The 15,899-nt window shown below is 36.0% G+C and overlaps 5 protein-coding genes across 5 annotated transcripts; 3 read left to right on the plus strand and 2 right to left on the minus strand.

Moving 5' to 3' along the window:
• The first annotated feature begins 522 nt into the window (after positions 1–522).
• On the plus strand, positions 523–2,886 carry LOC108805123 (uncharacterized). The gene is made up of 4 exons (XM_056986134.1): positions 523–890; positions 955–1,356; positions 1,916–2,330; positions 2,438–2,886. The coding sequence occupies exons 1-4, from the start codon at positions 626–628 to the stop codon at positions 2,637–2,639; spliced, it is 1,284 nt and encodes a 427-aa protein (XP_056842114.1). The 5' UTR covers positions 523–625; the 3' UTR covers positions 2,640–2,886.
• Positions 2,887–2,934: 48 nt separating this feature from the next.
• LOC108805125 (uncharacterized) lies at positions 2,935–4,154 on the minus strand. The gene is made up of 2 exons (XM_018577094.2): positions 4,025–4,154; positions 2,935–3,231 (listed from the first exon to the last, which is right to left on the minus strand). The coding sequence occupies exons 1-2, from the start codon at positions 4,152–4,154 to the stop codon at positions 3,116–3,118; spliced, it is 246 nt and encodes an 81-aa protein (XP_018432596.1). The 3' UTR covers positions 2,935–3,115.
• A 1,373-nt stretch (positions 4,155–5,527) lies between these two features.
• LOC108860778 (L-Ala-D/L-amino acid epimerase) lies at positions 5,528–7,583 on the plus strand. The gene is made up of 6 exons (XM_018634629.2): positions 5,528–5,993; positions 6,131–6,241; positions 6,401–6,617; positions 6,689–7,022; positions 7,104–7,165; positions 7,318–7,583. Exons 1-6 carry the CDS (start codon positions 5,586–5,588, stop codon positions 7,374–7,376), a joined length of 1,191 nt encoding a protein of 396 aa, XP_018490131.2. The 5' UTR covers positions 5,528–5,585; the 3' UTR covers positions 7,377–7,583.
• Positions 7,584–11,316: 3,733 nt separating this feature from the next.
• Positions 11,317–11,894, plus strand: LOC108860780 (non-specific lipid-transfer protein 2). The gene has a single exon (XM_018634631.2). The coding sequence runs from the start codon at positions 11,386–11,388 to the stop codon at positions 11,674–11,676; it is 291 nt and encodes a 96-aa protein (XP_018490133.1). The 5' UTR covers positions 11,317–11,385; the 3' UTR covers positions 11,677–11,894.
• A 14-nt stretch (positions 11,895–11,908) lies between these two features.
• On the minus strand, positions 11,909–14,783 carry LOC108860779 (AP-3 complex subunit delta). Its single transcript, XM_018634630.2, has one exon. The coding sequence runs from the start codon at positions 14,596–14,598 to the stop codon at positions 12,028–12,030; it is 2,571 nt and encodes an 856-aa protein (XP_018490132.1). The 5' UTR covers positions 14,599–14,783; the 3' UTR covers positions 11,909–12,027.
• Positions 14,784–15,899: the final 1,116 nt, after the last annotated feature.

The following is a 15,899-nucleotide window of genomic DNA, read 5'->3' on the forward strand; positions in this document are numbered from 1 at the left end:
GATGATACCGACTCCACTTTTATACGGTCTTTCTAGAATTGGCATTTTAGCTTTGATAAAATTCACTAGAGAGAAAAGGTGGTTTCACTTTTTTTTTTCGCACCGAATCCAGATAATATAAATAGTCACTTTCAATTAAAATACAATTCAAATGGAGGAGTGTCTATAAAACAGTTTTTTACCACTATACTAATATCGACTACACTGAATCCAAATAATATAAATAGTACTTTCAATAAAAATTTAATTCAAATGGAGGAGTGTCTATAAAGATTTTTTACCACTATACTAATATCTAGAACATTTTTTCATCTAAATTTAATATTTTTATTATTTGGGTTCCCGACAAAATATGAAATTATCTCCAAATCTATTAGAAAAAACATATTTTTGGTCATCAATCAGAGTCTCACATAGACATAACTTACACTTATGTAACGTATGATGTCAAAAAAAAAACACTTATGTAACGTAGTATTGTTTTCTTTTTAATAACACTGGAGCAAAGGGTCAAAAGCGTCAAGTGCCAGATCCGTAAACTAAACAACATTTCGTGTAAAGAGGATTAAACACTCAAAGAGGAGCTCGCTCGACGACCCTAAAACCCTAAATCTCCGATCCGGCCATGAGAGGAGCTCTCTGCAGAAACGCCTCTCTCCACGCTCGCAGACTTCTCCTTCCCCCTCGTATCACCACCACTCATCATCCCTCCTCCTCCTCCATCAATGCTCCCTTCCTCGCTCAGATCGCCACCCCCCTTTTCCCCAGATTATTCTCCTCCGAATCATCCTCCTCCGGCGATAACCCTCCTCCACCTCCTCCGGAGTCTTCTTCTCCGATCGAATCCCCCAACAAGAAAGATCTCGCTGTAGAAGACGTAGGAAACAAAGGTAAAGTAAAAAGATTGGAACTTTACTCTAAAGATCTTTGATATCGCTTTTTGTGGTTTACCAGAGCTGAAAGCGCGTATAGAGAAGTACTTCAACGAAGGAAACGAAGACGCGTTACCCGGAATCATCGAAGCTCTTCTCCAGAGAAGGCTCGTCGACAAGCACGCCGACACGGACGACGAAGTCATGGACGCTCTCCAGAACCAGCCATTCAAAGACGACGTGAAAGACGAAGACTTTGAATCTGATTTCGAGGAAGCTCACTCTACTGACGACGAGCTCGAGGATCTGTATAATTCGCCCGAGTATGTGAAGAAGAAGATGCAGAAGAATGAGTTCTTTAACATGGACGAGAAGAAGTGGGATGCCATTGTTAGAGATGGGATAAGGCATGGGATTTTGAAGGATACTAAGGAGTGTGAGGAGATTCTTGAGGATATGCTTCATTGGGACAAACTTCTTCCTGGTAAAAATGCTGTTTTTAGACTTTAGCAAGTTACATCTTTTATGCTGATTGATAAACTGATGTGCGTTCTTATTAGCTGAAACCGCTCTCTAATGGGACTGAGTATTTGTTGAGTCTTGTATTTGGGATATTTGCTAGGATCATAGTAGGATAACACTATCTTTGTTGGACTCTTTGGAAGTAATATGATGCTTTGAAGATTCACTGCTTCTCGGGTCATTAGGAACTTTTTATTGAGCGTCTTGGTTTGTTCTTGTGATGCATTTATGAGAAACATTAGGGGAAATCATCTGACTGTTAGTTTAAGCGTCAACCTCCATTTACATCTTACTTTTGAGGTATTCGATCTTCAGGGGCTAGGCTGATTGATATGTCAGTGTGCTTCCTTATCAGCTAAAATCACTCTCTAATGGGCCTGAGTAGTTGTTGTTATCCTTTTGTATTTGGGATGTCGCTAGAATCATAAATTAGTGTCTTTTTTACAGAGCATCTTGGTTTGTTTCTGTGATGAGTTTATAAGAAACATTAGGGAACCCTCTGACTCTATTTTTCCATTCAGATGACTTGAAGAAGAAAGTTGAAGCTAAGTTTAATGAACTCGGTGACATGTGTGAGAGTGGTGAAATCACCCCTGAGGCAGCTTTTGAGCTGTTTAAGGAATTCGAAGATGAGATGGTGATTCAATATGGGAATGAAATGGAAGCTGCTGGACCTCCCAAGTTTGATGAAACAGATCCTTCCTATAGGAACACAAACTTGGATGACCCTCCCGGTGAAGGCCCAATCCTAAGGTGGCAATCGAGGATTGTTTTTGCTCCTGGAGGAGATGCTTGGCATCCAAAGAACAGGAAAGTTAAACTGTCTGTTACAGTTAAAGAGCTTGGACTCTCTAAGCATCAGGCTCGTAGGCTAAGGGAGCTCGTGGGGAAAAGATATGATTCAGGGAAAGACGAGCTTACAATCACAAGCGAGAGGTAATGTAAACTCTTTAAACCTTATTGAAAAGTCTTTTCGTCAAAAGACAAGAGATGTTGTTATGTGATGAACTGGATATGTCGTTGTGTAAACACACTTGTCACAGGTTTGAACATCGAGAGGAAAACAGGAAAGACTGCTTGAGGACGCTTTACGGGTTGATAGAGGAAGCTGCGAAGGCTAACAAGATCGCAGAGGACATAAGAACTGCTTATGTTAAACAGAGGCTCCAAGCTAATCCAGCTTTTATGCAGAAACTACAAGCCAAGATCATGAGGTCTAAAGAATCAAATCCCATCAACGCATGAAGAAACTTCTTCCCGGTTCATTCTTTTTGTTATCGTTTCACCAAAGAATCAAAGTTGATCGTCTCTTTTAGGACCATCAGTTGATCCGGTTATAGGATCCATAAAGAATTGATGGTAACTCCATATTTTGTTTTGGTTTTGCTTCTCCTTGTTGCTGGGGGCTTGTTAGGACCATGAGACAGCCAACGTTTCTTTTATATGAATCTTCTCCCAATTTGGGTTTCAATATGGGATTTGGATTGGTTTACCCGGTTTAGAAACAAAAGATTGCTTTAGTAAAATTCAAACATTCAAATCGAGGTACAATTTGCTTTAGTAATACGATTTGTACAACATATATTTACATGAATGAAAAAACAACGAAAGATCTCTGTACCAACGATGACAACAAAAACCAAAAACACAATACGACAAGTAGTCCACTAACTACTCTGTCTTTTTTTTTTTCCTTTTTTCCCCCGACGAAGATTAAAATTTTAGTCTCCACAGCCACCGCCACAACCGGCACCACCACAATCTCCAGCAGCAGAAGTATTGCCGGAAGTGGCTTTGTTGTCGGATGCTCCGTCAGCGCATGAGAGCAGAGGCGGTTCTACTAAGGGGGTCAATTGACCCCCTAAATTTTTTAGTTTCTTTTTTTAACTACATAAAAGTTCAGTCATTGACTTTCTATTAATGGGTTCCTCTTAGATTTCACATTTCTTAAAATAACCTTTCTTTTTTTTTCTTTTTTTCAACAAAACAAATCCAATTTATATTTTTATCTGTAAGATATCAATTCTATTTATCACATTAATGTACGCATTTACTATATTAATGTTTTGTTTTAATGTTCTTATGAATATTCTCGATAAATAATCTTAACTGAAATATAAAAGATTTAATATATTTTCTCTTTCTTTTTCTTTTTTGTTTTTTTGAACAGTATTTCTTTGTCAACACTAATTAAAGTGTCTCTTTAGTTAGTGTTTCTTTAGTTAGTATCTTTATTTCTCTCTTAACACTAACTAAAGTGATTTTTAGAAGTTTTATTATAAACAAAAAGGATATAAAGATCATCTGGACATAAACCAACAAGAGTTTTAGTTTTCTAACCCATACATTATAACTAGAAAATAAAAAGATTAATGCATATGAAAATAAATGATAACAAATAGAACCATATCTTTTCAATATCAATGATTTTTTGTGTTTTTCTACCAACAAACTTAAAATTACACTTATTTTTTTTTAACAATTTATTTAAAATCATAATATTATGAGAAAATATATATTTAATATATATGCACAAATATTGTTATGTTTTTCATCTTATATGCGTATTGTTTTGTATTTATATTTTTATATAAACTGACCCTGATAAAATTTACTTTTGGATCCGCCACTGCATGAGAGTAACAGAGCCGAGAGGATACAACAGCTGAATAGAGCCAAGAACATAACATGAAAAAAGTAACTAACATCGAAATGTGTTGTTGTCGCCATGTTCATTACATCTCCTAAATGCCTCGCCATTTCTCTCTTAAGATGTTTTGATGTGGATGAGGTTTGAGTTGTCTAACGTGAATGGGTATTCATCCTCTACTTATTGTTGATGTATTCGTAAGTATGTAAGATCATTGACTTTTAATAAAATTATTCGGGTGACTATAAGGTTTCTTTGAATATGTCTTGTTTAAATCTAGGTATATAAAGAAAGACTGCAACAGAAAAACCATTTTAGAAGATCGTACATCTTAGTGTAGTCCAAAAGACGTTCCACAGAAATCATATCCGCCTAGGTACGCAGAAGGTAGAGGTAGTAGTAACAAGACTTCAACTCCACATGATTCACCACTCTGTTGTTGGTGGAAGAGAGCACAATGGTGACATTGTTGTTGTGTTGAAGTGTTGCAATCAGATATTTTAAACTTATTCAGTAATTTTTATAAATATTTTATTTATATATTTAATAATAAAAAAGTTTTTAAAAACATGAAAATTACAATGTTTCATTTCTTACAAATATTTAATATTATCTTATTTACTATTATCTAAAAAGGCATTTTCCATGATTTTAGGGAATCAATAATTTTAATAAATTTTAAATACTAGATAATAAAAAAATTAAGCAAAATAAGATAATTATCATCTACACAGATATTTTATATTTCTTATTAATCTTATATAAAAAATTATTCTCTTATATGACATGAAAGGACTATATCTATATTTTGATATAAAAAGGTTAGAAATTTAAGTTTTTGATATAATCTCACTAATAGTATATATAATTTATTATTTTAATTTATTAGTGTTTAGTTTGACAAAATACATTTTCTAACACTTGTAAATTTTGCTAATATGTATTATCACATAAGCTCATGTTTATGTTCTACTGATACTAAAACAGTACACATTACATGTCTTATTAGAAACACAAGAAAAAAAAAACAAATTTGCAAAAGCAAAAAGATAAATATTTCAAAACATAAGAGATATCGAACATTTTCAAAACATTGATAAATTTATTTATATATTGTAAATCATATTTAAAAAAAGATAATTCTTATACATGCTGTTGTTTGGAAATGATATTTTTATTATAAATTTAAAAATTAAGAGAAAAACTATAATTAAATATGAATTAAACAAAAAATATATAAAAATACTTTCTAAATTGTTTTTAAGCATTTAAAAAAATTTAGACTTAATAATAAACATATAAATTTTGGTAAAAATCTTTGTTATATATATAACTAATTTTATGTTGATTTAAAATTTCGAAAATATTTAAATTAATAAAATATAAACTAATAAATATTAGTAAAACAATTATGCATGCATATGCAGAGAAACACCAGTTTAAAATGATTTTTAGTACTAAAATTCTTTAACTATTCCTAACCAGAAGAAAATCCTCCGGTGTTTAATGTTCAATCTTTCAAACTTGTTGAAGCAAAAAATATGTTTTCGATCGCAACTTCTTCTTCTTCCCCACTCATCAATTCAACCTTCAATTCTCACATTGCATCTGGGTTCAAAACCCTCACGGAGAATTTCACTGTAAAGAAGGTTCACAAAGCAGAGAGCCGCGAACTCAACGTCCCCCTCCTCTCCCCCTTCACCATCGCTTCCTCACGCCTCGACTCCGTCGGAAACGTCGCGATCCGGATCGAGCTCAACAGCACCGCCGGCGGATGCGTCGGCTGGGGAGAAGCTCCGATCTTACCTTCAGTAACGGCGGAGGATCAGCCCACAGCCATGGCTAAAGCCAAGGAGGCCTGCGAGCTTCTCAGAGAGTTGCCGGAGATGAAGCTAGCTCACGTTCTTGAGGAGATCGGAGGGATTCTACCTGGGCATCGATTTGCGTCTGTAAAGTCTGAAGCTTTACTTAACATTTTACCAAAAAAAAAAAAGTCTGAAGCTTTTAGCTTAAAGCATATAACTTTACTGTTTATTTTGTGAATTGTATTTTGATGAAGAGAGTGTTTGTTTAATGGGATGTGAAGGTAAGAGCTGGGATGGAGATGGCTATGATTGATGCTGCTGCTAAGAGCGTTGGAGTTCCCTTGTGGAAACTCTTTGGTGGGGCTTCGAATACAATCACCACCGATATTACAGTTCGGTTCTTACTTTTTTTAAGCTCTCTTCCTTGTGGTACAGTTCCCTTTTCATTTTTTAACCTTGTCTCTGTGTTTGATGATGGAACTTGTAGAATGTAAATAATATTTGTGGTATATTTGAATGATTTTTTTTTTTGTGATGGTGTGTATGTTCAGATTCCGATAGTTTCTCCAGCTGAAGCTTCGAACTTGGCTGCAAAGTACAGAGGAGAAGGGTTTAAGACGTTGAAGCTTAAGGTTGGGAAGAATCTTAAGGCTGATATAGAAGTTCTTCAGGCTATACGTGAAGTCCACCCTACTTGTTCCTTTATTTTGGATGCAAACGAGGGTTATAAAACAGAGGAAGCTGTTGAAGTTCTTGAAAAACTTCATGGTAAAAAAAACATATGTTTTTAATTCCTCAGGCCATAATCTGAAGTGTTGTGATTGTTTTTTTTTCCTCAGAAATGGAGGTTACACCGGTTCTCTTTGAACAGCCAGTTCACAGAGACGATTGGGAAGGTCTCAGGCATGTGACTCGAGTTGCAAAGGAGAGGTTTGGAGTGTCGGTTGCAGCAGACGAGAGTTGTAGAGACTTGACTGATCTCAAGAAAATCATTAAAGATGATGTGGTGGATGTTGTTAACATCAAACTCGCCAAATCCGGTATCCTCGAGGCCCTGGATATGATTGAGTTGGCTAGATCATCTGGAATTGAGCTTATGATAGGGGGAATGGTGGAGACTAGACTGGCAATGGGGTTCTCCGGTCACCTTGCTGCTGGCATTGGATGTTTCAGGTGATGAATATGTGAACACTTCATTTGGTTCTTTACTATTGACTGTCAAAGATTCTAACAATTTTTTGACGTGATGTGCAGATTCATCGACTTGGACACTCCACTTCTTCTAGCTGGTGATCCTGTTCAAGGTGGCTACAAAGGTAATAACTCTCTGCTTTCTTCATCTTGCATCATGTCCTGTTAAAAGTATGATTGGCTTTTAGTCCCATCTTTTGGTCAAACATAACCCATAATGAGCTCTAACCATCGATTGAGAGTTCAAAGTCTAATGATGGTGGTTTTTTGTTGGCAGCATCGGGTGCTGTCTATGAGTTTACTGATGAAGGCGGTCATGGAGGATATCTTCAGTGAATGAACTTTGCTTTATGAGTCTACTAGGGTCCTTGTTTATGCAGTTCATAGTGAACCAACTTCAAGTTTGATGTAGTTCTTTGTGTTTAAGAAATGTTTAAAGAAAGGCATTACACCTTGTCCTAAATTTTTAGCTTTCGCTAACAAAGTGAATGTAACCTACAGCCTTTGTAACTTGTGCTCCAAATAAATGTATGACATTCATCATAGTGATCTGATTGGTATGTGTCTGAAACACACACAACAAGCAGTAAAATTCACAAGTGTTTAGCTGATAGGTCTTTTACTAATGAGTGATTCTGATTGATTTCCAGAGTTGTTCATTATCTGTTGTCAACCATTTCCATAGTGTATTGAAGTCTATATCTTTGTTAGTCAACAATTTATTTTTCTCATTAAAATCAATTATTATGTAAATAGAAAATACAAGAATAGAATTATTTCCCTTTCATTTTATTTATATTTCTAATTTTTCACATAGATTAAAAAAACATTAAATTTTATATTTTACCTCTAATTAATACATGTTTTTATTTGATTATATTAATTAATAAGCTGAAAGAATAGAAGGAAAATTGGCAAACTATCACATAAATGTATCTAAAAACATAGAACATAATTCAAATAAAACAAAATTTTCATACTAAAACGATAATTAAAATGAAATGGCAGGAGTATAATGCAATTAAAATAAAACAAAATCTACATATCAAAATGATAATTAAAATGAAATGGCAGGAGTAGAATGCAATTGGAAATGAAAGAGCAGACTGAGTTTTTCAAGGGATGAAAGGTCAAAATGAACTGCTCTTCTTGGGGAGAAAAAGAGAGTGTACAGTGGTAGTAGGTGTGGTGGTGACTGGTGAGACGTGAAATCTCAGTAGATAGTATATATCTGGTAATAGTCCAATTACAAATCAAATTGTTTCTTTTTATCTTTTAAGTTTTAGCTATGAAAATGTCATCAACAAATAAATCTACAAACAATTTTTTGTTAAAATTATTATGATAAATTATTATTTTTTCTTTAAAAATAACCAGGATAGGCTGAAATGAATTCCAATTCTAAAATATTATTTTTCTCATGTTTATTCGCCAACAAGCATTAAGCTAGAATTATACAATATATTTTCAAATAAGAGGAGCAATAATAACAATTCAAATCGTGACACTACTCACTAGGCGTGAGAATCTTAAAGTTCAGATCACGATGGATGCTTTGGACCCACACTTTCTATTACTCAATAAACAAACGTGGTAACATCAAAATTCAAAGTCGAAGACACATGTTTGTATGAGCTACAGCTTCAACAACCACTGTATGAACATGTTTTTAGTGATCACCAAACTTTTGCATCTTCTCCCTCCACAAGTGTTTTTGGATTACGATATACGATCTTGCTTTTTCTTTTCATGCTACATTAGTGATCTTTTCTCCAACAAATAATGTCACGTTTAAGCTATTGATCTTCTAGTTATGTTTATGTCAACCTTCATGAAATGTTTTGACACAGTCTAGTTACCTAAGAATGAATATTCAACAACTAATTCTTCCAGTAAAGTACTACAGAAAAGAGAATAGGATATGTTCATTAATTTTACTACAATTGCGCCAAAAGAAAGAAAACTACAAAAGATAGACGAAGTTTCAATGAGTGATTGTGGCAATGATGATCCCCAAACGCACGCTTATTCTCAAGATATCATTATTTTGTTTATGAGAACTAATTGATTATTGTTCTTGTTATCATATTGAATTAGTTATACAAATGCATTTCTTCATCATATATTACTATCACAGTGTGTGTGAGGTTGATAGAAGTAATAATGACGATAAAGGGGAGCCGGCAACATATATTGGGACGACACAAGTACCATCGCCGAAAGTCCTCTTCGCCTCCCAAGTCCACGCTTCGACCCCACTTTTCATTTGTTGTGTTAGATTTTTTTGTTCGGTTAACCTAACACGTTATGGTGCTATACTAAGTTACGATCCTATATTGTATTTCATGTGTGCTTGATTGTGAAAACATCGTTATACATAATTCGTATTAGTCAGTTGTTTTTCTTTGGGTGACAATCTACATATAGAGACAGTTAACTAGAGATATATTTAGTTAATAACTTAATATACATATTAAGTGTTGATTTATAAGTTTCTAAGTGCATCTTTTCCCACTTTTAACTTTTAGTGCTACTTTTCCACTTAGAAATAAAAAAGAGGCGAATATAAGTCTAAGAACACACAAGAAAAGTATTATTTGAAATTTGTATACTTTTCCCTAATTTTAGCCATTAATCTTGATTGTTTAATGTTCATTAAGTCAACTCAGTAGCCAAAAATCCACAAACCAATTTCTCCTATGCTCTTTTTTTTTACTGATTCTACCTTCGCTCTTTTCTTTATAATACTTATAGCTCAGTATTTTTTTTGTGCACAACTTATATATAGCTCGGTATTTATGATTCACAAGTTGAATGATAACAACATTTTCAGAAACCATTAACTAATGAATTTATTCTCATCAGGCACACATATAACACGCCACCTTAGAGTATCTCCAAAAGACATTCTATAATTTCAAATATAGAGTTTTTTGCTCTACAAAAGAAAATTTCAAAACTTCAAATTTGAAGTTTTGAAAAATAAAACTTAATATTTGAAGTTTCACTACTCAAAATTTTAAATCTGAAGTTTCATTTTTATTTGCATTTTGATCCTACAATTACACATTCTATTTATAATTTTTAAATATTTTCTCATTTCTCATTTTAATCTTTAATTTTTTTATATCTCATAAATCTCAGATTATTCTCTATAAATTTAATTTTTACACATAAAATTTAATAAAAAATTTAAAACACGCTTTATATTATTTTAAAGGTACAATTAGACAACAAAAATATTACAAAACAACTTAATAAGAAACCTTTCAAAAAGGTACATAAATACATAATTATTATAGAAATTTAAATATTACAACAATAATAATAATAATTAACAATTTTCAGGTCGTAATCTACAAATTAAAAATAAAAACAGTCATTTCTTACTTCGAAATGCACTAGTTGATTACACATAGGAGCATTACGGAAATAATTTTGTGGAATAATGTGGTATGTTGATTGTAGTATAATATTTAGTTATGTATTTCTATTTCTAGTTTTATATTTTAATGTAAGTTTTTATTAATTAATAATTATATAATATTTTTATATATATGTTAGTTATTTTTTTTATGAATTTGTATTAGTTATGACAAATATAAGGACCATAGTGTAAAATACAAATAGCTTTGGAATTAGTTTCGAAATTTTACTTTTGAAAAAGAATACTTTAAAACTTAAAATATAGAGTTTTGGAAACTTTAAAATATAGAGTGCTTTTGGAGATACTCTTAAAGCAATTCCGATAATAAAAACCATTATAAGTTTCTAAAAGAAAAAAATATTAGTATTACAATTAGTTAATTATATTTTTCTTTAGGTTAATAAAAACACTATTTTTCTTACATGATAATATGTGTCTTTTTGGGTTATTAATAGTTTCTAAAATCCTTTAAAATTAGAACTTTTTATCTTCTTTCTCTAAATACTTAGAACCCCTCCTAATACTCCTTGTTGAAGGTGCTTTTAGAACCTCAAACTTAACGATGTTAAGTTTTTAATCAACCGTGTTTCAAAAAAAAAAGTGTTTCAAAAAAAAAAAAATCAACCACTTGACTACAGAAACTACAACATTATTATACGTTATATTAATCCAAAGCTGAACTAAAATGATAAGACGCCGCACTATAAGCAAGCGCACTAGCAGATTAATATTTTGAAAAAAATCAATCCATATTTTCTTAATAAAATTTTATTTATAAAATACTAACAAAGTAGAAAAATGTAGAAAAGAGTATTCACTTTCCGGCTCTATAAATAGGAAGAGATGCACGTAACAAAAACCATAAACACCACAACACACTTCTACAAACACACTCTCAAACCAAACAAAAGAAGAAAAATGGTGATGATCAAGGCTTCATGGGTGTCCCTTTTCGCCATCGCCGCGGTTCTCCTAGTGATCCTAGTCCCAGCTGCAGAAGCGGTGACGTGTTCGCCAATGCAGCTGAGCCCATGTGCCCAGGCGATAACGTCGTCTTCTCCACCGTCAGCGTTGTGCTGCGCGAAGCTGAAGGAGCAGAAGCCATGCCTATGTGGGTACATGAGAAACCCTAGCCTCCGTCGCTTCGTCAGCTCTCCCAACGCTCGTAAAGTCTCTAACCGCTGCAAGCTCCCCATCCCAAGGTGTTGAATACTCAAAAAGAGAAAAACCGTTTGCTATTTGCAATCATCCTCCATACGTTTGAATCCTACTTTTGGTGTGTTTCATAATGATCATGAAGTTGTAGTTTAAGTAAGTGTTACCCCCTTGAGAATAACAATGTGTGATGATGCCTATATGCATCTTATTTCAACTTTTGTTTTTGCTGTATTATTCTGGTTTTTTATCAATGTAGAAACGTGTAATCATTGAGATGGTATGATATAAGAAAAAAATATATTTCATAAACACACAAAAAGAATTGATTATGGGTACATGAAAATCACTGGACAAGAACACACCATTTTGTTTGGTCAGAGACGCAAACTCCAACTAGTATCATCATAAGAGCAAATCTGGGACTTCGACTGGTTTTGTTACACTCGCTTCTTGGTCTCTTCGTCTTCGTGAACTACGCTTACTACTTCTCTCACCATTTTTCTTCTTCTTCTTCTCTCTTCTCGAGCTCTGTCCGATGTTCTCTGTATCAACATTAATATCGTGGTTGTCTTTTACACTTTCCTTCCCCTTGCCTTTCCCCATAAGAGCGGTTTGGATCGCACGTGACAAAGGCTCGTCGTTACTACTACTAGCGTCTGGCTTCGTCTTTGGATCATCTCCTTCGTCCAGTTTCACCACTACAGGTCTTGGTTTTGATATCTTTTTCTTGGGTTTAAACGAGTCCACGGATATCTCATTCGCTGGTGGGTATTCGTTTGACGTGTTGTTATCGTTGCCATCGCCATCGTTGTGGTTGTCGCTTTTCTGAGAGGAGAGATAGTACAGGCCATGGCGTTTCCTGTGTTCTGCTAGTAAGGATGCAGATTCAGGCGGTGGAGGTAAAGACGATGAGGCTTCTTCTTGATCTCTGATTGTGAGTTTGGCAACAGAGAAGCTGACTTTGTCTGAGGTGTGGAAAGAAGATGAGTTTGATTCAGCAACTGGTTCGAGAACTTCTCTGCAAATCTCTTGCAGATCTTCAAGATTCTCAGTCAGCTCTAACCCCTTTGGTAGAGGAACTTTTTCCTGTGCAGTTGAAGAAACAGGGCCAAGCTCTTCTGAGAAGACATCTTCCATGAATGCCATGGCTCTATGAGCTTCTGTTTCACTGTCTTGCGAGGTTGGTTTCTCTGCTATTTCATGCTTTATCATACCGATGAATCCTAGAACGTTCTTAGTTCTCTCCTGCACTTCCACGTCAATGGTACCGGATAACGAGCACAATCCCAACTCAATCATACTCACCAGACTCGAGATGGAGTCGTATGTGAAACCATTCACCACTGAAGAGCCAGAGCTAGTAGATTCCTGAGCCAAGAGCGAGGAAGTGGGCTCCTGCGCTGAGAAGTATGCCCCGACACTGAAGACAAGAACCTTGAAAGCTGAATGTATGTAGATTGCTCGAATGGAAGGGGGTAAGAGACAAGTACATGGCTGCAGAAGCGCCTCTGCAATCTCATAAGGGGACTTAGAGAACTCGACGTATTCCCCTGAAGCCCAAGCAGCTGCCGACAATATATGGTGCAAGAACTGATTACCAAGCAATGCAGGATCGATAAGCAGGGCTCTAGAAACCCGAACTAGCTCCAGTCTAGCATCTTTGACCCTCGTACCAATATCAACTAACTGATGCTCAATTTCTTTCCCTCTTTGGCAATGTGGGACTCTAGCCATCTCACCGAGAAGAGACAAGTACCAATCGAAGTCAACTATGATCTCATAAGAGTTCCTCGAGCATGCCACTAGAATAGAGCCAATAATCTCGTTGCAGAACAAAGGGTCAGACTTCAGCGCATAGTTCATCAGAATCCGAGAGATCTCCGTCACGTTATCTTCATTCACCATAGCCATCAAAAGATGCAACGCCTCGAGTTTAACATTCGGATCCTCATCGCTCATAGCCTTCACAACAGCTTCTTTGTTCTCCAAAACAGCCCACAGATGCTTTGGAGCAACAATCGACAAGGCATGAAGACCAAGATACTTGAGATTCGGATCATCATCCACAAGAAACTCCTTAATCTTAGCAACCGCAAGCTTCAAAGCTGTTTCCTGATCACTCAAGCTACTAAACACGGTTCTAATACACTCAAACAACAAAGACTTCCCCACGTTATTCTTCCTCATATGTTCACAGACCGGATCCGCCACCTTCTTAGCCAACCTAGGCTCAATCGAAGCCAACTTAGCAAAAATCTTGAGAATCTTGATCAGAACCCAATTGTTCCTCGAATCAACAAGAATCTTGTAAAACTCAGGAGCTAAGGGAAGATAAGATCTTGGATCCTTTGAAGTGAGTTCACAGAACACACCAACCACAGCTGACAGAATCTGAGGATCAGAGCTCTCAAGATTCTCAACGAGACGCTTGAAACACACCTTAACAGCATCAGGATACTTATCGAAAACTCTCAAAACCACACCGATAGCTTTCTTCCTAACCAAAGCCTTACTACTCCCTAACAGCGTGAACACCTCAGAGGTCAAATCCCTAGCTAGGTCATCAGTCCCGATCCTAGCCAAACACTCGAGAGCGAGACTCACCTCGTGCTCGTTCGAGCTGCTCAGATCCTTCCTGAGCTGGTTCGTGATCAGAAGCAGGACCGGCGTCTGATCGCTGAACGACTGAGCGATGGCGTGGTAACCGATCCTCTTGTGCGCGAACCGGGAAGAGGAGACGACCTCCACGGCGTGGAAAGCCGCCCAGGCCATGTCGACGCCGTGGAGCGCGGCGAGGTAGGAGAGTTTCTGGAGGGCGACGGATTTGGTGGAGGGATCCGTCAGCTTGATCTCGCGGCGGATTTCGTCTAGGGATTTGGAGACGAAGGTGGATTCTCCGAGGCGTAGGCCTTTGATCAGATCCTCGAGGCTGCGCTGGAACAAGCTGTCCATGAGGGAGTTTGAAGACGCCATTTTTTGGAGAGAATGAGAACGAATCGGGGATTGTGGTGATAGTTGGGGTTTACGATCGGGATCTAGGCATGATCGGAGATAGTTTTCGCAGATCGATATCGGAGATCAGATTCGCGAGGGTTTTTCAAGGCGATGGTCGCGATTTTCACAATCCTGGATCCTCCTGTGAGAGTCGAACGGAACAGAGGAGGAAGGAGACAAGGTAATATGGGCTTTTTGAATTAGGGCCCAATTTGCTTTCACTTGAAATAAATGGGCCTCAAGAATAATAAAAATGATCCATTATTAGGCTTGGAATAAATGGATCTAAAGAATAATAAATCAATCCATTAGTAGTCCTCAAGTTGGATGAAAAAGATAGTTGTAAAACCTACCGCTAGTATTTTTATTTAACTTAACGTTCAAAAAAAGAGGTATTTATTTAACTTTAACCTAAGATCCAAAAACATAATCTCATCGTGGAAAAAGACAAAATCTCATCAAACAAAAAGGAGACACGATTTTGATTATATCCTCTTATATATGCATTATATGATATTTTATGCGCTAAATATAATACTTATATGTTTGACATTTGGCGGTAAACATATACATCTTCTTTTTTCTATTTGTTTTTTTTAGTTCATAAATCAAAAGTTTTATAAATATATTTTAGTTCGACCTAAGAGCATCTCCATTTGAGTATCATGATGGGTTTATGGGCTCAGTTTCTTAGGCCCGGAATAAAAAAAAAAATGAATTAAAGCGTTTAATTCGGCGAGACGGGCTCTTACGAGTGAGCCCGTATGAGACGGGATCAAGCGACGTGGCACGCCCGTATTGGACACGCGAGATCGCGTCACACGACGAAAAAACACGGGTTTGGAGAGAGAGGATTCATTTTCTGTTTTGTCTAGAAAAACTAGGGTTTGTCGGGGAGAGAGGCGATTGAGCGATTTGTTGTGCGAAAGTGAAAATCCGGTCATCCTCTCCATCAAATCGACGACGTAGTGTCCCCTCCACGATCTGAGGTAACCCTCGCGTAGATTCACCGAACGTAGCGTCTATTTTTGGGATCGAAACCGATCTCCTCAAGTTGAAATCTATTTGGGGGTTTCGGGATTGGGTTTTAAATTGGGTTCAAAATCGTGTAGAGGGGTTCGATTTATGGTTTGATTTATGGTTTGATTTTCATTTCGATTTAGGTTTTTTTTTCAATTCGATTTAGGGTTTGATTTCCAATTCGATTTGGGGGTTTTGGTTTACGGTTTAAAATAGAGTTCAAAATCGTCTGGAGGGGTTTGATTTATGGTTTGATTTCC

This window comes from Raphanus sativus, chromosome 5, assembly GCF_000801105.2.
Source record: "Raphanus sativus cultivar WK10039 chromosome 5, ASM80110v3, whole genome shotgun sequence".
NCBI lineage: Eukaryota > Viridiplantae > Streptophyta > Magnoliopsida > Brassicales > Brassicaceae > Raphanus > Raphanus sativus.

Coding starts and splice junctions, on each gene's coding strand:
- LOC108860778 (XM_018634629.2), top strand. CDS start 5,586: ATGTTTTCGATCGCAACTTCTTCTTCTTCCCCACTCATCAATTCAACC. Junction 6,242..6,400: donor CAATCACCACCGATATTACA/GTTCGGTTCTTA, acceptor GTGTATGTTCAG/ATTCCGATAGTTTCTCCAGC. Junction 6,618..6,688: donor AGTTCTTGAAAAACTTCATG/GTAAAAAAAACA, acceptor TTTTTTCCTCAG/AAATGGAGGTTACACCGGTT.
- LOC108805125 (XM_018577094.2), bottom strand. CDS start 4,154: ATGGCGAGGCATTTAGGAGATGTAATGAACATGGCGACAACAACACAT. Junction 3,232..4,024: donor GGCTCTGTTACTCTCATGCA/GTGGCGGATCCA, acceptor CCCCCTTAGTAG/AACCGCCTCTGCTCTCATGC.
- LOC108805123 (XM_056986134.1), top strand. CDS start 626: ATGAGAGGAGCTCTCTGCAGAAACGCCTCTCTCCACGCTCGCAGACTT. Junction 891..954: donor AGAAGACGTAGGAAACAAAG/GTAAAGTAAAAA, acceptor GTGGTTTACCAG/AGCTGAAAGCGCGTATAGAG. Junction 1,357..1,915: donor TTGGGACAAACTTCTTCCTG/GTAAAAATGCTG, acceptor TTTTCCATTCAG/ATGACTTGAAGAAGAAAGTT.
- LOC108860780 (XM_018634631.2), top strand. CDS start 11,386: ATGGTGATGATCAAGGCTTCATGGGTGTCCCTTTTCGCCATCGCCGCG.
- LOC108860779 (XM_018634630.2), bottom strand. CDS start 14,598: ATGGCGTCTTCAAACTCCCTCATGGACAGCTTGTTCCAGCGCAGCCTC.